This window comes from Delphinus delphis, chromosome 1 (assembly GCF_949987515.2).
Source record: "Delphinus delphis chromosome 1, mDelDel1.2, whole genome shotgun sequence".
NCBI lineage: Eukaryota > Metazoa > Chordata > Mammalia > Artiodactyla > Delphinidae > Delphinus > Delphinus delphis.
The window spans coordinates 110,898,507-110,918,003 of record NC_082683.1 but is presented as its reverse complement, the minus strand read 5'-3'; the positions used below and the strand labels follow the sequence as shown (position 1 = coordinate 110,918,003).

At 46.0% G+C, this 19,497-nt stretch overlaps 2 protein-coding genes and 1 non-coding gene across 24 annotated transcripts in view; all 3 read right to left on the bottom strand.

Moving 5' to 3' along the window:
* Window positions 1-4,937: 4,937 nt before the first annotated feature.
* On the bottom strand, window positions 4,938-7,584 carry HAX1 (HCLS1 associated protein X-1). Of its 2 annotated transcripts, none has more exons than XM_060007865.1 (7): window positions 7,450-7,584; window positions 6,675-6,931; window positions 6,321-6,508; window positions 5,819-5,870; window positions 5,585-5,691; window positions 5,366-5,456; window positions 4,938-5,216 (listed from the first exon to the last, which is right to left on the bottom strand). In XM_060007865.1, the coding sequence occupies exons 1-7, from the start codon at window positions 7,500-7,502 to the stop codon at window positions 5,131-5,133; spliced, it is 834 nt and encodes a 277-aa protein (XP_059863848.1). In that variant the 5' UTR covers window positions 7,503-7,584; the 3' UTR covers window positions 4,938-5,130. The 2 variants fall into 2 exon arrangements, with proteins under 2 accessions (XP_059863848.1, XP_059863858.1); XM_060007875.1 differs by having other exon boundaries at window positions 7,404-7,542.
* A 1,117-nt stretch (window positions 7,585-8,701) lies between these two features.
* Window positions 8,702-19,497, bottom strand: part of UBAP2L (ubiquitin associated protein 2 like) — a 40,384-nt gene continuing 29,588 nt past the window's right edge. For 3 of the 21 annotated variants that reach the window (XM_060030514.1, XM_060030543.1, XM_060030577.1), the window contains 7 exons: window positions 19,066-19,119; window positions 18,359-18,440; window positions 17,389-17,606; window positions 16,879-16,984; window positions 12,093-12,160; window positions 10,805-11,002; window positions 9,137-9,487 (listed from right to left, as the gene is read on the bottom strand). In XM_060030514.1, the coding sequence (XP_059886497.1) occupies window positions 9,392-9,487; window positions 10,805-11,002; window positions 12,093-12,160; window positions 16,879-16,984; window positions 17,389-17,606; window positions 18,359-18,440; window positions 19,066-19,119 (822 nt within the window). In that variant the 3' untranslated portion in view covers window positions 9,137-9,391. Of the gene's footprint in view, window positions 8,818-9,136; window positions 9,488-10,337; window positions 10,389-10,804; window positions 11,003-12,092; window positions 12,161-15,074; window positions 15,474-16,878; window positions 16,985-17,388; window positions 17,607-18,358; window positions 18,441-19,065; window positions 19,120-19,497 lie in introns of those variants that run through there. The other 18 variants (XM_060030620.1, XM_060030628.1, XM_060030630.1 and 15 more) reach the window with 12 other exon arrangements.
* On the bottom strand, window positions 18,525-18,660 carry LOC132416530 (small nucleolar RNA SNORA58). Its single transcript, XR_009517629.1, has one exon. It is a non-coding gene; the product is annotated as a small nucleolar RNA SNORA58 (small nucleolar RNA).

Sequence of the window (19,497 nt, the reverse complement as noted above, 5' to 3'; positions counted from 1 at the left end):
TTCATTCAACTGTGAATCAAGCTCTAGACCCTGGGGAAACAGTGGTAAACGAAACATAGCTCCTGCCCTCTTAGAGCTGATGCTCTAGTAGGTGGAAACAGACAATATACAGATTTTAAAAATACTGATATAGTTTATGAGGTTCTTGAGAGCTGGGCTATATAACCCTGGGGGCTCTAGCACAGTCCTGGGCACATCTCTGTGACATAATACTTCTTTACTGGCTTTAGCGGATATTATAGTGCTCCACCCAGGTCCCCTTTTCAGGGCTAATGCACCCACTCCCCAGCTGCTGGGAATAACAGATGCTGATAGCACTCAGCTACTTCCCTCATGGCAGTGACTTCTGTGGCAGGGAACTGCTTCAGCCAAGGTCACGTGTCCTCCTGTAGGATCCACATCAATGAATGGTTGATGCAGGGATTCAAAGACCGAGGGGAGTTTGGTAGCGTTATACATAGAACTGGATGCCGAGAGTGCTGGACCAAAGGAAGTGGAACATAAAGTTAGATGTGGAAGAATTTATTGATAAGGGAACACTCTCCTGGGATTTAGGATTTAAATCCTGGCAAGATCCGTGGGATGTGGGGTGAATATACTTCTAGGAGGCTTGGGGAAAATGATAGCTCATGCTAAGAAAAGTAAAAATGCCTAAACAAGTCATTTACATTGATGACCATTATTGAAAAATGGGAGAATACTCAGACATTTTGAGGATTTTTGGACAAAGGATCTGAACTAACATTGACAGCTGACAACCCAAAGCTGTACCACGACCCCTTGTTAGAGTAGGAGCATATGGGGTCCAGATAATAAATGGAGTCCTGGGCTCAGGTCTGGTTCACAGGATATTCACTGAGACCAAGGATCCACCAGGTGGTCACTTCCTTGACACCCCAACATATAATTGAAATGGACATTCTTTGAAGTTGCAGAACACTCATATTGGTTTCTTGACCTGTGGAGTAAGTGATGAAGGCCAATTAGAGGGCTGAGACTACCTCACACCAAGATAATAAATAAAAACAATACCATATCCTAGGGTAAATGGAAGAGATTAGTGCCACCCTCAAAGATGTAAAGAACATAAGAGAGGTGGTCCCTTTCATACCACCAGTTTGGCTCCTACAAAAACCAGATAGATCATGGCAGATGGCAGTGGTCTACGGTAAAATTATTCAAATAGTAATTCCAATTGCAATTGTTGTGTCCCAAATGGTAACTTTATAGAGCAGTTTAATACAGCCTCTGGTTGGTAGTATGTAGCCATTAATCTGGTGAATATGTTATTTTGCATCCCAACCAGATCAGAAAGGAGGATCCCAAGGAATTTCATCCACGTGGGAAGTCTAGTGATAAACACTTATGGTCTTACCCCAGGACTATGTAAACTCTCTGGTCCTCTGTCATAATATAATCTGAAGGGAGCTTGACTATCTGGACATTTTGAAGAACATCATATTTGTCCACTATACAATGGACCCTTGAACAACACAGGTTTGTACTCCTCGGGTCCACTTACATGTGGATTTTTTTCATTAAATATGTATTACAGTACTACACGATCTACAGTTGGTTGAATGCGAAGATGCAGAACCACATATACAGAGAGCTAACTGTAAAGTTATACTTGGATTTTTTTTGGGGGGGTCCTGCGAGACATGTGGGATCTTAGCTCCCTGACCAGGGATCGAACCCGCACCCCCTCCAGTGGTTAAGGAGAAGTCTTAACCACTGGACCACCAGGGAAGTCCCTGGAGGGGACTTGGATTTTTGACTGGGCAGATGGTCAGAGGCCCTAACCTCTGCGTTGTGCAAGAGTCAGCTCTATATGTAACATCATGCTAATCAGATAAGAAGAGGAAGAAATGGAAGTATATTGGAGGCCCTGGAAAGATAACATGTATTCAGAAGGTGGGAAACAATCCTATAAAGATTCAGGAAACTGCCACCTTAGTAAAGTTTTGAGAGGTCCAGTGGTCTGGGACATGCTGGATATCCAATCTGAAGTAAAGGACTGATTATTGCATCTCCTACCTTCCACCACTAAGAAAAAAACACATCACCAATCTACTTAGGATTTAGGAGCGATGTATTTCACACTTGAGAATACAACTCTGACCATTGAAGGCTGTCAACTTCGAGTGGGGCCAAAGCAGAAAAGGCCTCTTCAGACATGTGACCCAGCAGACCCAGTGAGACTAGAGTATCTGTAGTAGGAAAAGATACCGTGTGGGTTTGGCAAGCTCTAATAGGAGAATCATAATGTAGACCCACAGGGCTCTGGAGCAAAGCCATGCCATCTGCAGCAGAGATATACATACCTTTTGAAAAGCAGCTCTTACAGTGCTTCTGGGCTCCAATAGAGACAGAGCATCTGATTACAATTCATCAAGTGACCAAGTAGCCAGAACTGCCCATCACAAGCTGGGCTCTGCCTAATTCTCCATGTCATTAGGAAGGGTGGGCCCAGCAAGAACACATTGTAAAATGGAAGTGACATCTTTGGGTTCAGGCATAAGCAGGATCAGAGGGCACAAGCCAGCTGAAAAGTAAGTGGCCCAGACTCATGTCATTTACCAGGCATCTCTCCCTCAGCTCACATGACCCTATTGGGGATTGTCTTAGTCCATTCAGGCTGCTATAACAAAACACCATAGACTGGGTGGCTTATAAACAACAGAAATTGATCTCTCACAGCTCTATAAGCTGCTGATTCCAAGATCAAGGTGCCAGCGGATTCGGGGTCTGGTGAGGGCCCACTTCCTGGCTCATAGACAGCTGTCTTCTCACTGTGTCCTGAGGTGGCAGAAGGAGCAGGGAAGCTCTCTGGGGTCTCTTCTATAAGGGCACTAATCTGATTCATGAGGGCTCTACCTTCATAACCTAATCACTTCCCAAAGGCCCCACCTCCAAATACCATCACATTGGGGGTTAGGTTTCAACATATGAAATGGGTAGGGGGGGGCACATTCAGTCTATGACATGTATCCCTTGTGAAGAGGGATCAGAGAAGGAATAAGCTTGGTTCAGACATGAGTTGGCAGTTTGTGGGCAAAAGCCAAAAATTGACTGCTGCTGCATTGCAACAAATCAAGAGTGGCCTTGAAAGACAGTGGTGAGGGGAAATCCTCCCAGGGGACAGAGATTTGGACAGCACATCTGGTCATCCACTTTGCGTGGAAAGAGAAGCTAAGAACATACACAGTCACAACTGGCCTGGTTGTTTGGTCAGGGGCTTGAAAAGACAGAGTGGAAGATCAGGGACAAGAAAGTCTGAGGATGGACCTATGGGAGTAGTCTTGAAGTGTAAAGGTCTTTGTATTATACGTTAACGCCCACCAGAAAGCATCCATCACAGATGCACTGAACAACCAAGCAGGAAGAATGACTTAGCCACTGCCTGTCATCAGCCACCCACTTCTGAACAATGAATACACTGAGTAGAGTAACTGGTGGTAGGATACAGGCTATGCACAGGCCCAACAGTGTGAGCTCCTACTCACCACGGCTCAGTTAACCACTGCTGTGGCCAACGTGCAATCTGCCATTAACAAATACCAACACTAAGTCCCTAATACAGTGCTATCTCTCGAGGAGAGGAAGCAGACACTTAGGGACAAGGACACTAGATTCCCCATCACTTTTGACTGGGATTGACACTTACTCTGAGTATAGGTTTGCCTTTCCTGCCCATAGGGTCTCAGCTAATATCACTCTATAAGGACTTATAGAGTACTTGATCTGTTAATGTGGGATCCACATTATATAATTTTTAAAATTTTATTTATTTTTTGGCTGCGTTTTGTCTTCTTTGCTGTGCACGGGCTTTCTCTAGTTGCGGTGAGTGGAGGCTCCTCTTCGTTGAGGTGTGCGGCTTCTCATTGCAGTGGCTTCTCTTGTTGCAGAGCATGGGCACTAGGGCACACGGGCTTCATTGTCTGGGGTATATGGACTTCAGTAGTTGTGGCTCACGGGCTTAGTTGCTCCACGGCATGTGGGATCTTCCCGGACCAGTGATCACACCCGTGTCCCCTGCATTGGCAGGCAGATTCTTAACTACTGTGCCACCCGGTAAGTCCCTGAAAACTTTATTTTTTTTTTTTGGTTGTGTTGGGTCTTCGTTGCTGTGTGCGGGCTTTCTCTAGTTGTGGCAAGCGGGGACTACTCTTCACTGCAGTGCACAGGCTTCTCATTGCAGTGGCTTCTCTTGCTGCAGAGCACGGGCTCTAGGTGCGTGGGCTTCAGTGGTTGCAGCATGTGGGCTCAGTAGTTGTGGCTCACTCACGGACTCTAGAGCACAGGCTCAGTAGTTGTGGCGCACGGGCTTAGTTGCTCCACGGCATGTGGGACCTTCCCGGACCAGGGACCGAACCCATGTCCCCTGCACTGGCAGGCGGATTCTTAACCACTGCACCACCAGGGAAGTCCCTACATTTACATCTTGAGTTTTTCTATCTGGTATGAGGGAATGTTCTAATCTACTTGTTTTACATGTGGCTGTCCAGCTTTCCCAGTACCACTCGTTGAAGAGACCAATAATGTTTTGCTAGTTATATTTTCCCTAATATATACAAAAAAATAAAAATAAAAACATAGCCAGTAAAGGAAAACATATTTGCCCATGTACTTCATCAAATTATCTCATGAACTACCCAATCATAGTGCTCCCACACCTAGGGAAGCAGTTTTTCCTCTACACTTATACACATACTTCCTTTTTTTTAATCTAATGCATCCCCATGTAGAAATTTCCCTGGAATTATCACTAGTTATCTTATCTCTTCATAAGGAAAATCATCTTCTAGAGATACCTGACCCTTACTTATCAAAATCAGGTTTTGGAAAGTAAAGCAAAAAATTAAGAAATAATTTTTTGTGGGCCAAGTTAATTTGGGAAGCCCTGGATAGTGTGAGAAAGTGGAACAGCCATGACAAAGCCAAGACTAAGGAATTAGCATAAATAAAGGTTTTATTGGTCAGTCTGGGTGAGTGACATACTGACATACCCCCAATTCACTGTTCCACACACCCAAGGTGCTGACGTGGCAGGAGGAGAACTAAGCCCATTGCTGGTGAGCAAAGGGTGGGAGGCGAAAAGAACCTAAAGGCCTCTGAGGGTTAACAAGGCTACCGGGACCGGAACCAACGTCCTAGGAACAAATCCAGGACGGAAAAGGCATCATCCAGGGATGGAGGTGTTGGTGATTCTGGACCTAAGGAAGAAAGTGATACACAGAGGCTAAATGAAAGAGACTAGACAGGGGCAAAGGAGAATAATAATGTTAAAGGGTAGGAGGATTAAGGGTTTCCCTTTCCCGAGGAATTAAGAAATGGATCCCTTTGATTCATACTCTTTACTTACCATCTCTAGGAGAGCCACCTGCTTCTTGATGGGTTACTGTGGTCTCTTTCCGGCCCTCACTGTCCACCACAGTCCGGCGCTCCTCTACTGTCTACAAGGAGAAGCCCCCACCATATCCCTAACATCACTAAAGGTGAGTTAACTGATTTCTTTACATAGGTCTCCCTTTCCAGAACATTCTCTGACCATAGTTCCCTTTACCCGTCTCTCCCAACTCACCCCATCTGGCTTAGTGATCTTAGTCACAGAGATGCTCTTGAAATAGGATTTGGGCTGGGGCTGCAGAACTGGGCCAAGGCCCTCCTCGGAAACCTGGGTATCAAGATCTAGAAGGGCAGAGAGAGGAAAGAGGAAAGAAGGAGTCCAAGGGAAAGAAGGGAACAAGTGTAGCCGGAAGAAATTTCAGGGAGGGAGAACAAAGGGCTGGTAAATGTCCTTTCCCTCCAAACTCACCATTGTCCTCTCTGGCTCTAGAATGGGGGGTCACAGGCCACGTATCATCAAACTGCAGAAGAAGCCAAAGTAGGTCAAATGACACCTTTCAATCAAATTTGAGGGGGTCACAGAACCCAAACTATTTCCAAGTTCCAAAACTACTTTTCCTCAGCAGAAATAATCCCAGCCAGGATAGCTTTATTTACTTATACCTTCCACCTTCCTACCTGTTTTATGTATCCCTCTACCAAAAAGCATTCCTCAACTGATACTTTTCTGTCCTCCTTCAAGAAATCTGCTTTGTCCAAGAATCATTTAGACCAATTTTTTTAAACAAAAAGCAGAACTCACATTTCCCCCCAAAGAAAATCCTACAAGAAGCTTAATACAGAAAACATATAAATACACCAAGTGGAGGGCCTAGGACTCCAACCCAAGACTGTTAAGATTCCAACAAGGTTTCCAGTCTTTGCAGTCAGTTTTCTCCACAGGCTCCCACTTCAGGCCCAGATGTACTCACCCTATGAAAAGGTCTCTGGGAGCCCCAGCCTGGTGCTGGTTTGGAGGATTCAGTTCTTGCGTCACTCTCCAAGGCCCCACGAAAGATCCTAGGCTGGTGACTATCTGGATACTTAAGCATTGAGTCCCGAAGCGTCTGTCCTTCCTGCCGTCTCTCACCAGGTGTCTCTGACTCAGGACCTGGAAGTTCTGCAGAAAGGTGGCAGGTGGATGCTGGGGACTTGGACTCTTTTAAATCTCCTTGAAATCATCAGTTTTCTCACACTTCCCAACCCCCAACTACTCTCTGCAGGTTCCTTTTTTCACCCACCGACCCAGCAGAAACCACAGGTTCTCCCCCGGGGCATCCACACACCAGGAGGGCGGGAAGGCAAGGTCCAGGCCCCCATCTCGCTGAAGATGTTATTGAAATCCCGTACTAGGTCATCAAAGCCGAAGTTATCGTGGAAACGCATCCCTCCTCCTGGGCTGAAGCTGAAGCCGAAGCCAAATTCCTCGGGGGGCTGGGGACCCTCAAATCTCGAGCTCCCACGGCCCCACGTGGCTCCTTCTTCTTCCTCATCATCTTCATCTTCATCGCGAGTCATCCCTCCAAAAAAGGGATCTCTGTGGCTAGGGGTGGAGGCAGATCGGCCACCAAGATTTCAGCACTACTTAAACCATAAAATCAGCTAATGGGTGACAAAGTGAGACAAGAGTTGCGATCTAGGAAGCTGAATTGAGGGTTAAGAGGACTGGCCATCGGGTTTATTTTGTTTTTATCAAAGTCAGCCCTCACCTCGAGGCTCCCCCAAACGCTTCCGCTCGGCTTTTCTTCACTGTTCCCCAGCCCCTCCCTTCTCTCCCAAGGTCCTGCTCACTTGCTCACTGTTCTCTTCCCCAAAGCCCTATTGTCTTCCCCACCCGCGCCCCTGTTGCATCACCCCAGACTGGTTTACGCGGCTGTTTTCTCTCCTCTTAACGACTGCCCTGGTTACTGTCGCAGGGTGAGCGCTCAATGTTGACTTCCGTTCTCTCCGCAGGAATTGAAAGAGTAGGGAAAGGGATGTTTTTCCAAAAATAGGGTGTCAAGGGTCAAGCTCACCTCAGAGGATCCCGCCCCACCTTCTCTGGCCCGGACCCGCTCTCACCTCCGAGGTCCAGAAAAGCCGAAAAAGCCCCGAAAGAGGTCAAAGAGGCTCATTCCCGCAGTGGGACTCGAACTTTCGAACCCCACAGCTGGGGGTAGCCAGAGCTACGCTGACGGAAATTGAGCGAAGCGTCAGACCACGCTACCGGAAAGCAAGCCTGCGATCGGACACTGTCGTAAAACGACCGTAAGCCGGACTGGGTGGGGGGGAGGGGCAGGGCGGACGGGCCTATCACGTTCCAAAGGCTTTCTCTTTTACCGTTTCCTGTGAAGGGAGCGGGCGTACTGAATTTTCATTTTACAACGATCACCTGCCTCCTAAGGCAATTCTCCTTCCTGCCGATCAACCCGCTCCAACAGGGTGTTTCGAGGGTTTGACACTGGATGGCACCGGAGGCAGCCGCCAGAGGGCAGCCCACCCGCACAAATGAACCGGACCGAGACCCACCCTCACCGCCGGCTCACCAACCCATGGACGACCAGTCTTCCTTCTAAACCCACCTCGCCCCTTTCCTCCGTCCAGTTTGTTTCTTGACTGATACAAATAAAGTCTAATATTAATTAGAGGGATGGACAAAATGTTGCATTAAGCTTCTTCTAGTAGTGACTTCCCCAGAGTTGAGTAAAAGATAAAAACAGAGGAACGCATGGATTTAACTCCATCTCTCCAGCTATTACGGATTTTGTCATAACTATACGGGAGTCTCCTAATTCTTTCAGGCAGGGTCTGCAACCACCAGGATAAAGACTTTGTAAGAGAGCAAGGGAAATCTATTGAAGTGTCTTGGGAGAGAATCTGGGGCTGTAAGTATCCTCTTTTTCGGGTCACTGACTTTAAAAGCCTCCCCCTCCCTGTACCCCCACCTCCATCCCAACCCTGGCCTTGCTCTAGACTCCTTTTCAAGGGGTTGGATATTAGCTACTTGAAGTGAAAGCACTCAAGAAGTAAGAACTACTGCTTCAGTTTTGCTAGCCAACAGTGCATGTTGCCCTCATTTCTTTCCAGTTCATTTGCCTGGATCCATCTAAATTACACTTTGATTCTACAAAGCCATTTCTTTCAACTCCTGCTTAACCCTTTCCCTTTCCACCCAATATCTGCTATCCCTTCACTGCCTAAAATCTGCTGTAGATCTGGAGGAAATGAAGATTTGCAGTGATTCTTTCCAGGCACCACGCTGTGTAATTCTTAGGGGAGGGGGTAACGGAATGCCCTCAAGGGCAAGATACTAGCACATTAAGGTCAGAGGAGTTCTTAAAGGGCGAAGATTTCATTTTATTCCACTGCCTTCGGGGCCTGCTAGAGAAGGCCCAGTTGGTACAGTAATACTTATTCATCAAGCTGGTCATCGACGAGACTGAGGATATCCTAGACGGAGCAAGAATGGGCAGAGGCTGAAGGTAGAGGTTTTCTTTTTATATATACAAGACACATTAATCCATTAAATTTGAGGACACAGTACAAAAAAAAAAAAAACACTTCAACTAATTCATCTGACAATGCTGTTCATATTCATGACGCCATTTTTTTGTTGTTGTTGTTTTGTTTCCTAATAATAAAGGAGGAGACTTAGGGCTGTTGGGCTGATATATATTTGGGGGTCCCCCCTCCCTACCTCACCCACACACCACCAGGGTGAACAGGAGGAGGAGAAGGGAGGGCAGGGCCCACAGCAAAGTTTCATAATCTTGAATGCAAGGGGGGAGGAGGAGAGGAAAGGAAGAAAAAAAAGGAGAAAATACAAATCCTATAATACATACAACAGAGTGGGTGGGGATGGTATGGGAATGGGACAGACATGAAGCTGAGGCATGGGATGGGCCGCTGGGGGTGGGGGCAGTGGAACCCCCCCACATTCCTTTCTCTCTTTGATGCTGTTTCCATAGTTGCCAGGCTGAGAAGCCCTCTCAGAAGATGGGACCGGGAGAAGAGAGTCAGGGCCTCAGTTGGCCCCCCAGCTGTAGCTGTTGTAGGCAGACTTGTTGGTCTGGGGCTTCTGCGGGATGGAGCTGGTCTGGCTACGTTGCCCGCTGCCCGTCTGCAGGGGAATGGGAGGGTGAATGGGGAGGAAAAAGATGTCTAGTTAGTGGGACAAATTTATGACATCTTCAGGTGGAAATCTGGAAATTGTTTTACTCTCCCATTCCCCTTGCTTAGAACTACTCTGAAGCTTACTTCTTAACCATAGGAAATTTGTTTTATACAGCAGTTAGAGCACCTCTGACAAGTAAAAAAACACTTTAAAACTTTAAATAAGGGAAAGATGAAAAGAGGGTGGGATACTTTGAGAGACAAGATAGTGCATCAGTTCTACTAATTTTCAATTTCACCTTCTCCTCACCCCCCAAACCCACCATCCCCTGATCCAAGGAAAGGCTACTCTCTAGAGAGAATTATAGCCTCTTGGAGATGAGTGATCACAAGGTGATTTCACTTTCACTGATCCCCATGAATGCCTCAATTTGGACATCTGTCTTTGAGAGCAAGGCAGCCCTTATTCTAGCTCCGCAACCACCTATGAGGAAGGGGGAGAGGTCACCTGCACCACCCCAGGGCTCCCCACCCCTACCACACATCACATCTGCGAGCCCATTTCAGGAAAGGTAAGAGAGACAGTCTGAGGCCCCAGGCTCCAGATGCTGCCCCAAGAATCCTTTCCATTCCAGTAACCAAGTGTTTCAAGAGTCGGGGAAGGGTAGAAAGAAAAAGACACTGAGGAGAGGAGGACAAGAGGAACGGGAGGCCAGAGAGCTCAGCAAGGTGTTTGTGTTTGTGTATCCCGATTTGTGACCGTGCAATCTTTTCTCTTCAAGTTCCCTGAGACTGTGGAGGTGAAATGGGGACTGAAAAGGAGTGGGTTCAAGCATATCATCATTCAGTTTCATTACCTGCTCCTCCTGCTGGCGCTGGCAACAGAGAATCATCTGCAAATATGGTAGCTGAGGCAGAACCAGGATATATGGAAAATAAAGGGACAAACTTTGACAATAGAACTCCACCATTAGAAGGGAAAGCTATAATGTCAGGGAAGGGGGAAGGCTGGGAGAGGTAAGAGGGGAGGTGTGACCCAGGTCTGATAGGATGAGGACAACTGTGCTATGGGAAGAGGTGGAGGAGAAAGGCACCAAAGGAACTGGGCAAAAAAGGTTTCAATCTGGCCTCTTCTCTGACATCTCCTTTGCCGGCCACTCGTGTTGTGTGCGCTTGTGTCTGTATGTGCTGTGTGCCCATGGCTGGCGCTGGGGAGGACTGGGTGAAGGTGGTGGTGAGGAAGGGTAAGAAAAGGAAAGGGGAGGTAGTTTTAGGGTATAGGAAGGAAAAGGAAGGGAAAGGAAAGAGGGGGAAGGGCTATTACCTGGCCATCCTGCTGCAGGTGATGGTGAAGGATCTGGGAGTGCGGTTGCTGATGGGGGGTCAGAATGTGCATAAAGGGGGCAGGTGGGTAGGCAGCAGCTGTGGCCGGATTGATGGGCCCCCCACTTCCTAGGGCTGAAGGCAAGTTGAAGGAGGCAGCAGGAGTACCGGAATGAAAACCTTGTTTCTCAAAGGACTGCTATCCAGGAGAATGGGAGGAGAGAGAGTAAAAGGGATCAGCAAACTAATCCTCAGAATTTCTGAACCCAAGATCCCCCACCCTCAGAAAGCAGCATGGTGTCAGAGAATGAATGCTGCACCTGAAGTCAGACATTCAGGTCTTAGCCTCAGCTCTACCCTTTAACAGCTGTGTGAACCTGAGAAAATTAATCTCTCAGCCTCATTTTCTCTTAACATGAATCAGGGATGCTATTAACCTCTCAGTTGTAAGGACCAAATGAGAGAATAGATGTGACAGCACTTCATAAATTCTAACATCATTCATGAACACAGTGAAATCTGCTAACTACTCTTAGCACAAATAGCGATACCCCTGGAGTTGGGTAAAAATTAGAACTCCTTGGATATTTCAAAAGAAATGAATACACACTGAGGTTTCTTGAGTGTTAATGGTCTTGGCCATGAAAGACTCCACCATAACTCCTAATACTTTACATCAAGCTTTTACTTATTTATGGTGTGTGTTGGGGGGAGCAACACAATACAAATCTGTGGATAATTCAGATGCCTCACTTTAGCTACTGGGTTGTGTCCTCTCCTACTATTTATAGATATACTTACAAAAAGAATGGAAAGAACTAGTTTCCCTTCATTCCATATGTGTTCTCTCGGAAACTTATGAAAAGGTTGGGAGTGGGTATGTAAAGGGCCAGGACAGTTGCACAGTAAATCACATGACATATCACAACAATTTACCACACTGCAGCTTCCTGTAACATTTTTCTTGCTTTTTCCCAGAGGGCTAAATTTAAACTTCTTCAAGAAACTGAGGTTTAGAGACACTCATTTTCTAGTAGAATGGATTTCCTGACACCTCTCTTAGGGTTGTTCTTGTTCACTGTATTTTTTTCCCCCTTTGGCCGCGCCACTCAGCTTGCGGGATCTTAGTTCCACGACCAGGGACTGAACCCGGGCCATGGCAATGAGAGCGCCAAGTCCTAACCACTGGAAAGCCAGGGAATTCCCATGTTCACTGTACTTCTATCATTCCAACTCCACCTCCTCTATGTCATCTCTTTTTCCACTTCTATCCAGAGCCAGGCACCTACCTGGGTTTTGGAGTACACAGAACCCGAGATATCTGGCACGCCTGTGTTACTGGAGGTGACTGATACACCTGGGGGAGGAGGAAACAGACAGGAGGATTAGCTCAGCTAGCTGCCTGGCCCCATCCCTGGGAGATGATGTGTGTAGCCCTTCTAGCTATAGCACTGCAAGGGAATTTTGGTCTGTTTTTCCAGCTTCATGTCAGTCCTGAGGGATAAGAGTTCACGACACAAAAGCTCCCTAGGTTCTCCTGCCCTTTCCAGATGTGTACTGAGTATTTATGTGAGAGGGAGGTGTGTTGTATTGGGGAGGACTAAGGAATATAGCCAAACCTCACTAGCATATGGTTTTCAAAACACTTCTCTGTGCCAAAGCCCAACAGGATTGTATTAAACTTTTAACGTCCATTTCAAATCAACTGACCCCAACTCCACTCAGTTCTGCAGTGCTGCTCCTGAACGGGTTCAAAATCCATGCCTCCACAGCATAAGGTAAGTATGAGAGGAGCACTCCTATTCAACCCCCAAGAGCACTTTCATTCTCAGTTTACTTAGTCCAGCTTCCCCAGAGTCTTGGCAATTCTACGCTACAGACTTATGATTTAAAGAGCTGGCGCAAAGGCTAATTTCCATTTGCTCAGTTTAAGCCAAAGCATGGAGAGGGGTAAGGAAGGTAGATAGGGGTAGGCTCTCTCCTACAGCCTAGGTGGAACACAAAAATCCAACTGTCATTCTAGTTTACAACTTCAGCTTTTCCATGAGTTAAAAGCTCTAATCCATACTCCAGCAACTTGCATATGTTTCCTGTTGAAAACCTCCCTACCACCAACTACAATTCTAAGGAAACCGCAATAGTACAATTCTCCATTTTGATTTGTACTCCTTAAACTGAAATACACATACTGTACCTCCTAGGGTATGGGGCAATAAGTTAAGGATAGGAAAAAGCCATCAGGTAAAATAACCCAGCAACTTACTTGAGAAACTGTATACCAATATTGAAGGAAAAGTAACTCAAATTTAACTAGGAATTTAGAGCATCCTTTCTAAAGATCTGTTAGTTTTCAGGAAGTGAGATAAAATGAAACCTCAGAAAAACTTTGCATTTCAGTTTATGTCTTTGGATCGTTCTCCTCTGCTGTTAGGAGCACTTTGTTCAGAGTTTTTTGGAAGCACTAAACTGACCAAATCACAAATGAGGAATTCTCCATTCACCCACAATTCAACAGCAATCTCTCTTCAAACTCCAGAACCCAAATCCTCTCTAGACCAAGGCAGCCTTCAAAAGCTAAGCCCACCTTGGACAGCCACTTTAGAATCTTCCCAGTAGAAGTGGCATCTTACCCTGGAGAACCCTCGCACATCACAAGTCCAGATAGTTCTAGGGAGGAGCAAACACCAACTAGGAAAAGAACACAACTACAGAAACCAAGCATGAGAAAATACTTCCCCATCTCCAAAGTATCAACTCTACACTTTAAAGGCACTGAAGAAAAAGGGGACAATACAGGAACTAACGGAATAGTTTTTTCCCTTCCCTTTGCAAGCCCCAGGTGCCCATTTGGCAAATCACTGGTAATAGGCATAACTTTAAGAACAGGAGTTCATTTATGGAAAAAGCTAAGCTAATGAGGAGGTTTGTGTGGAAGGGCTGAGAGTAAGGTGTGACAGGATATAAATGGAACATTTTTGAGGGAAACCAGAAGAGACAATGATCTTTACTGCAAAGGCTCAAACAGCTTGCTGACACCACTTGGTCATCCCATACATAATGGGAGAAATGGCAGACTCTCAAGCCGGGTGGTAGGGAGGAATTTAGTTCCAATGTGCCCCTACCTGGTCTCATCCTTTCCAGAGGGTGGATTAGCTAAAAAACAGCTTCTAGTCTAGAGGCCTTAATTGGCCTGTTGGTTGAAACAACTGGAAATGCTGGAAAAAAGAGAATACTTTGTGTAGTAGCCCTAAATGGCCTCAGTGTAAGCACCTGAGACCCTAGAATATAATGGGCATTGGTTTCCCTACCTATCATTCACCAGTAATTAGCAATCTCCTCAGACTACGGAGTTTTCTTGCTTTCCTTCCAACAGTCAACACCCCCTGGTTACCCCCACTCCCAAGCAGTGCTGATCATACAAACACAATGTGGATGGCCAGGAGGAGAAACAAGAACCAATCTCTCCCAGCATGGCAGCCCCTGGGAAAGCTGATCACACTCACAGTACAAAATTACTCCAGAGGGCTGGGAACAAATACAAAGAAAGTGAAGTACCTGGGTTTCCAATTAACCAAGGACAGGGTTCTCACTGTCCAAGTTAACTCTATGAATGAAGGGCTGATGGTGTACCAGTTGGATTGAGAGGGGATGAGAATTTCCATAGTCAAGGAGATGTCTAACCAAATCTCTCCCACACATTCTTAGCTACACCCACAAGTGCAAAACGACTAATAATCCACAATCCCTGAAAAGCCATCGAGGAACTAAGAACAATGTTCCAGGCTAGAACAGTTTCCACAGCCTGAGTCATCAACTAGCTGGTCACTAATGACTTTATCTGATCTCAATCAGCCACTTGGCCCTTGGGAACCAGATGTGGGAATTAAGCCTTGGAAGATACTTTCCTAACAACAGCTCTGAACACCATCTCTTCAGCCTTTCACAATGACATGACACGAACTTTTTTGTCCTTTCTCCTCTGCTTATGTCAGAGACAAGGGGAAGATCTAAATGGAAAAGTGAAGAGCTATAATAAGTATGGCGAATCGGGCATTTTCTACAAATAGCTTTCTTGACTAACCAATCAACAGGCTGGGAACTGAGGCCACTTCCCCTCCCCCACCTTAATAAAATCACCATACTGAAAAGTTAACAGTTCTTTGGCTATGCTGGGGTTTGATTGAAAAGGCCACCCTCCACCCTTCATCCACAGCACAACATTGGCTCCTAGTGTCCAGAAAGACATGCACGGAAAGAACGCCAGAGTTAGCTAAAGAAATACCACAGTTTATTGAAGACTACAAATATTTTGTTACAAGTTGGAACTACATGCCTTCCAGAAATCAAAAGCAACAGCAGGTGTGTGCATTGATGCTTCGGAGGAGGTGCTGCACCGCTTGAATTCGAAATGGGTAAGACAGGGTCAGACACATGGGGGAGAGGGAAATGGGGGAAGGGCAAGTTCAAAAGCCCAGAAGGTATCCACCAACTCATTTCCCCAAGCCACGCAGGCCATGGCCACAGCTCAGCAGGCTCTCCTCAGTTGTCTGGTTTCTGAAACAAGACTTCAGTGCAAATTTACACACACACACAAAACACAGCCCCCAGCCTTGGGCCAAATTAGCTCTCTGCCGTCCAGAAATGCTTGTAAGGGGGTGGATATTTTCTTCCTAAAAGGAATCAAATACATAAAAATAAATGAATTTAGAGGTTGATGAGGAATGGGATGACAAGAGCCCTCTGTGGGGTTGGAAACTGGGGATTCTTAAAGGGCTGTTATAGGAGGTCTCTGAAATCTTAAGGGAAGTAAGAAGCTAGGATTTCCAAAATCAGTTATGCCATTTTCTTCTATAACCAATCATCTACCTCTTCAAATTCTTGAACCTGGTCCAGCTAAGACCTAAATCTAATATTCTTGGAATAGGGCCACTCCAAGACAAAAGCTTATAATCCTCCCCACCAAAGACTAGGGTGGACCTGCTCAGTGAGAGGGGGGCCCTAGGCACAAGGAGTCTGGGCATTATTAAATCTCAATGGGGTCTCTCAGGATTTCTTTAGTTTAAATCTTGACCCACTCTAAGTCATACAACACAGTTCAAAGCTCCACCTGTTAGATCCCAGACCTACTGCCCTTTTGCTCAGCTCAGTTTCCCAATAATTGAAAACCTTGGGCAATTTTAACCACCTGGAGCCCATACAAGGGTGAAGAACACAGATGTAGCTCCATCCGAATCACCATGTAACCATAACTAAGAATTTTAAAGGACAACCCTCAACTCCAACCCCAAGCAATGGCAACCACCTCCTCCCCATACACATCTACAAGGCACTGAAAAAAGTAGATGGAATTGTTTTATTCAAAGACTCTTACTCCCTGTCCTCCAAAAATGGACAGTAGGTGTCAGGTACGGGAGCAGGGGATAGGCTAATATCTTTGAGGTCAGCACCCATTCAGAGGATTCCCGTATTTCCCTCCCTGCCATCAGAGGTGCAAATGGACTTTGCAAGAGACCAGCCATACAAATGAAGGAACCTAAAGGTCCAACTCTCCCTCTATTGAGTATTCATGCCCTACTCCTTTCTCTCCACATCTTAGGCCCTCTAGATAGGCGATAAAAAGGGGCCACATGAGAAAAGCAGTACTACAAAGAGATTTAAGCCAAAGCTACCACAGCATGCTAGCTAAGAACCCATTTAACTCTTCTATTCAGTGAATATATCCCCTATTGTACTACCAGTACCTTAAATGTTAACAATTGCCTCCACTGACATCTCAGTAAAATCTGGGGGCCCTCTGCTTCCCACCCAAAGTTTAGGCCAGCCAACATATTCTAACAGCCAACTCGTGAGCCAGGGCATTCCCGTCATGAGTAGTGAATATACATTCTAGTATTAAGCTCCTCTGTTGGTGCTGCTCAGACAGACACCCAAGTCAGGCAGACATTAACAATCATACATGGAGCAGCAGCACACCCTCATCAACCCTGTTTTCTCAAGCACCAGATCTTCCTCCCTGAAACTCATTTAATGACATCCCACAGACACCAATGACAGCCAGGGTCAAGGTGAGCTTACCAGTGTTGTATCCATGAGACCCATATCCACTTGGCTGTTGGAAAGGGGTGGCTGATGCATTCACACTGACATTCACACCATGCTGCTTGGAAGAGGTAGGAGCCACCTGAAGAGCAATAGGCCAGAACTACAGTGAAATGGCAGCAAAGTACCATTCAACCGACCCGTCCTACTCCAGAGACTGGGCATTCAGATGGCTACCCACTCTGATGTATGCTGTCCACAGTTTACTTAGCAAAATGGGTTCAGGGAATGAATGAGAGTCTGAGGGAAGCAAAGCTGTACATTCCCCTTTTAGCTAATTCTACGAATGGGTAATTCCTTACCCCAATCCCAGCCCCACTCCCTCTCCCAGGCCAGAAAGAGGCCAGAGGTGGAAACTGTTCCTCTTCATTCATTATTAAAAAGTCATCTTAAAAAAAAAAAAGTCATCTAGCCTTCAAAGCAGCTAGCATAGTGTCCAGGGCTAGGACTCTTCACCACAAGTAAAGACCAAGCCCAAGTACTTACAGGGAACACAGCAGGCCCATACTGGAAGGTGCTGGGGAGGCCCGGAACCCCTGTGTAGTATGGCAGGCTGGTGTAACTGTAGCCAGGAGGCAGCGCCGGGTTCAGGAATGTCTGCTGCGTGGTATGGTGAGTCTGTGTCTGGTTCTGCTGGGGCTGGGCCAAGGTTGTGGCCGGGGCCGGGGAGGAGGCATCCCCACGGCCGAACTTTGTGAGGTCACCTGTCACACGAGAGGCTAAATGTATCTGCCACTTTCACCCCCCAACACCAATGCAGAATTTCCTCTTCTGGTTTCACATGATTCCAGGAGAGCCTTCAGAGACTTAAAGTCCAATGCTTTGAATTCCATTTCTTTGCGGCTCCATTTAGCACTGCTCAGTACACAATCTGCACAGTGCTAGTCAAGGACTAATGTTGCATGACTATGCAATACTGTGGCAGAAACCAGCTCCCAGAATAAAGCTCCTGTATGATTTCCCTGCCCACCTGTTTTCTTTCATCTCTTCCCCACCCCACCCCCTCCTTTCCTTCTCTGCTTCCCCTCCAAGGGGAAAACTCCATGCTGGACTTGAAAAACAATGCTAGGTCAGGGAAAATGACAGGGCAATAAGGTCAACAATAGGTCAGGCCCTGGCCTAGCAAGGCAATGAGACTGCCACATGAGTAAGGAACAGGAGCAGAGATGAGTAGAGGAAGGTCAGTTCAACCACAGTACTTCCTGGAAAAAGCTAGAGAATAGCTGAGAAGTCAACACATCATCCGGAGTCACAGGGAGACAACAGAAAGTGGGATGAGAAGCCAAGCTGCTACATGCTCATCTTCAGCAGGATTCTGAATCTACCAACCCTGATTTACCACATCCATTTTGTACTTCTGTCAAAGATCTTAATTAAGGTGAGAACTGGACCCCTTCCTTCTACTAATCAGGTTTCTGCCACCAAGGCCAACACAACCTCCCTATCCCAATCCTACCAGAATAAGGGTTGCTGGCCAGGCTACCATCCCTCCCAGTCAGCGGAGTGGTGGGTGTGGGAAATGGGATGCTGTAGTAATCCTGAAAGAGAGAGAGAAAAGAGCAGAGACTCAATGCCACTCATTCCCAGAAGTGAGGACATGTCATTCAGGGTGAGAAGCAAGAGAATGTTGGAGTACTGCAATTTATCCAGCCATTGATTAAGCTGGCTTGAACTGGCACAAACTCCATATTACTCTTACATACACTGTCCCCCCTGCCTGGCCATGGGGACAGTCAGGCAAGGTCTACAAGTATGCCCACCAGGAAACACTTCAAGTCCATCAGCACCAATAATATTCTCAAACCTCTAGATATTATCCCTCATAGTCTACTACTACTGAGAAAACAGATCTTCCTTCTGGAATTCATCAAAGTGTTTGAGACATACAGGAAGCATCCCAAGAGCTCCACAGTACTCTGAGCTTTATAACAGGTTAAAATGTGTTTACTTCAAAGATGTCACAACTCTGATTAAAAAAAAAAAAAAATTACCTTCTGTTAGAACCACTCTCGAAGTACATTCTAATATATCTTAAAGTATGTGTATGGAGGTATGGCTTGAGAAAGAGCCAAGTCTGTGACTTATCAACTGAACATTTGGAATAATCCAAACATTAATTTTAAGATCACTTTCTTTTCCTAAGCTCTACAACCATATACTCACCAATGGAAATCTTGTCTGAAGCATCTGCAAGTCATCATAACCATATACTTGTGGCTGAAAGATACAAACATGTAACAATATTAATGAGGACTGGTCATGATGGTAGCAAACCAAGGAGCTAAGAGACAAGATAAATCAACATTCATCCTCATTCTTAAGAAGAAGAGGACATGAATTATTTCCTTCATTTTCTTTAAGAAAGAAGTGAAATACAAAGAGATTACATGATTCATGAAAGGTCTTGAAGCTTTCCTTGAGCTACACAGTGATTCAACTAGGCTGGCCTCTGGGTAGCAGTAGGGTACGCACAAGTCATACATATATAGCCTGCTTTATTCTACCTGTCTTTGCCTCCTTTGCCCTTCAAAATATGGCTTAAAATTTATCTCCTTCAGAAAGGATTCGCATTTTACTCTACTCTTTAATGTTTGG

Excerpts from the sequence above, each read along its gene's own strand:
- HAX1 (XM_060007865.1), bottom strand. The coding sequence starts at position 7,502 with ATGAGCCTCTTTGACCTCTTTCGGGGCTTTTTCGGCTTTTCTGGACCT. Across the intron at positions 5,871-6,320 it reads CCCAGAGACCTTTTCATAGG|TTTGATGATACGTGGCCTGT; the intron begins GTGAGTACATCT and ends CTTCTTCTGCAG. Across the intron at positions 5,692-5,818 it reads TAGAGCCAGAGAGGACAATG|ATCTTGATACCCAGGTTTCC; the intron begins GTGAGTTTGGAG and ends CTGCCCTTCTAG.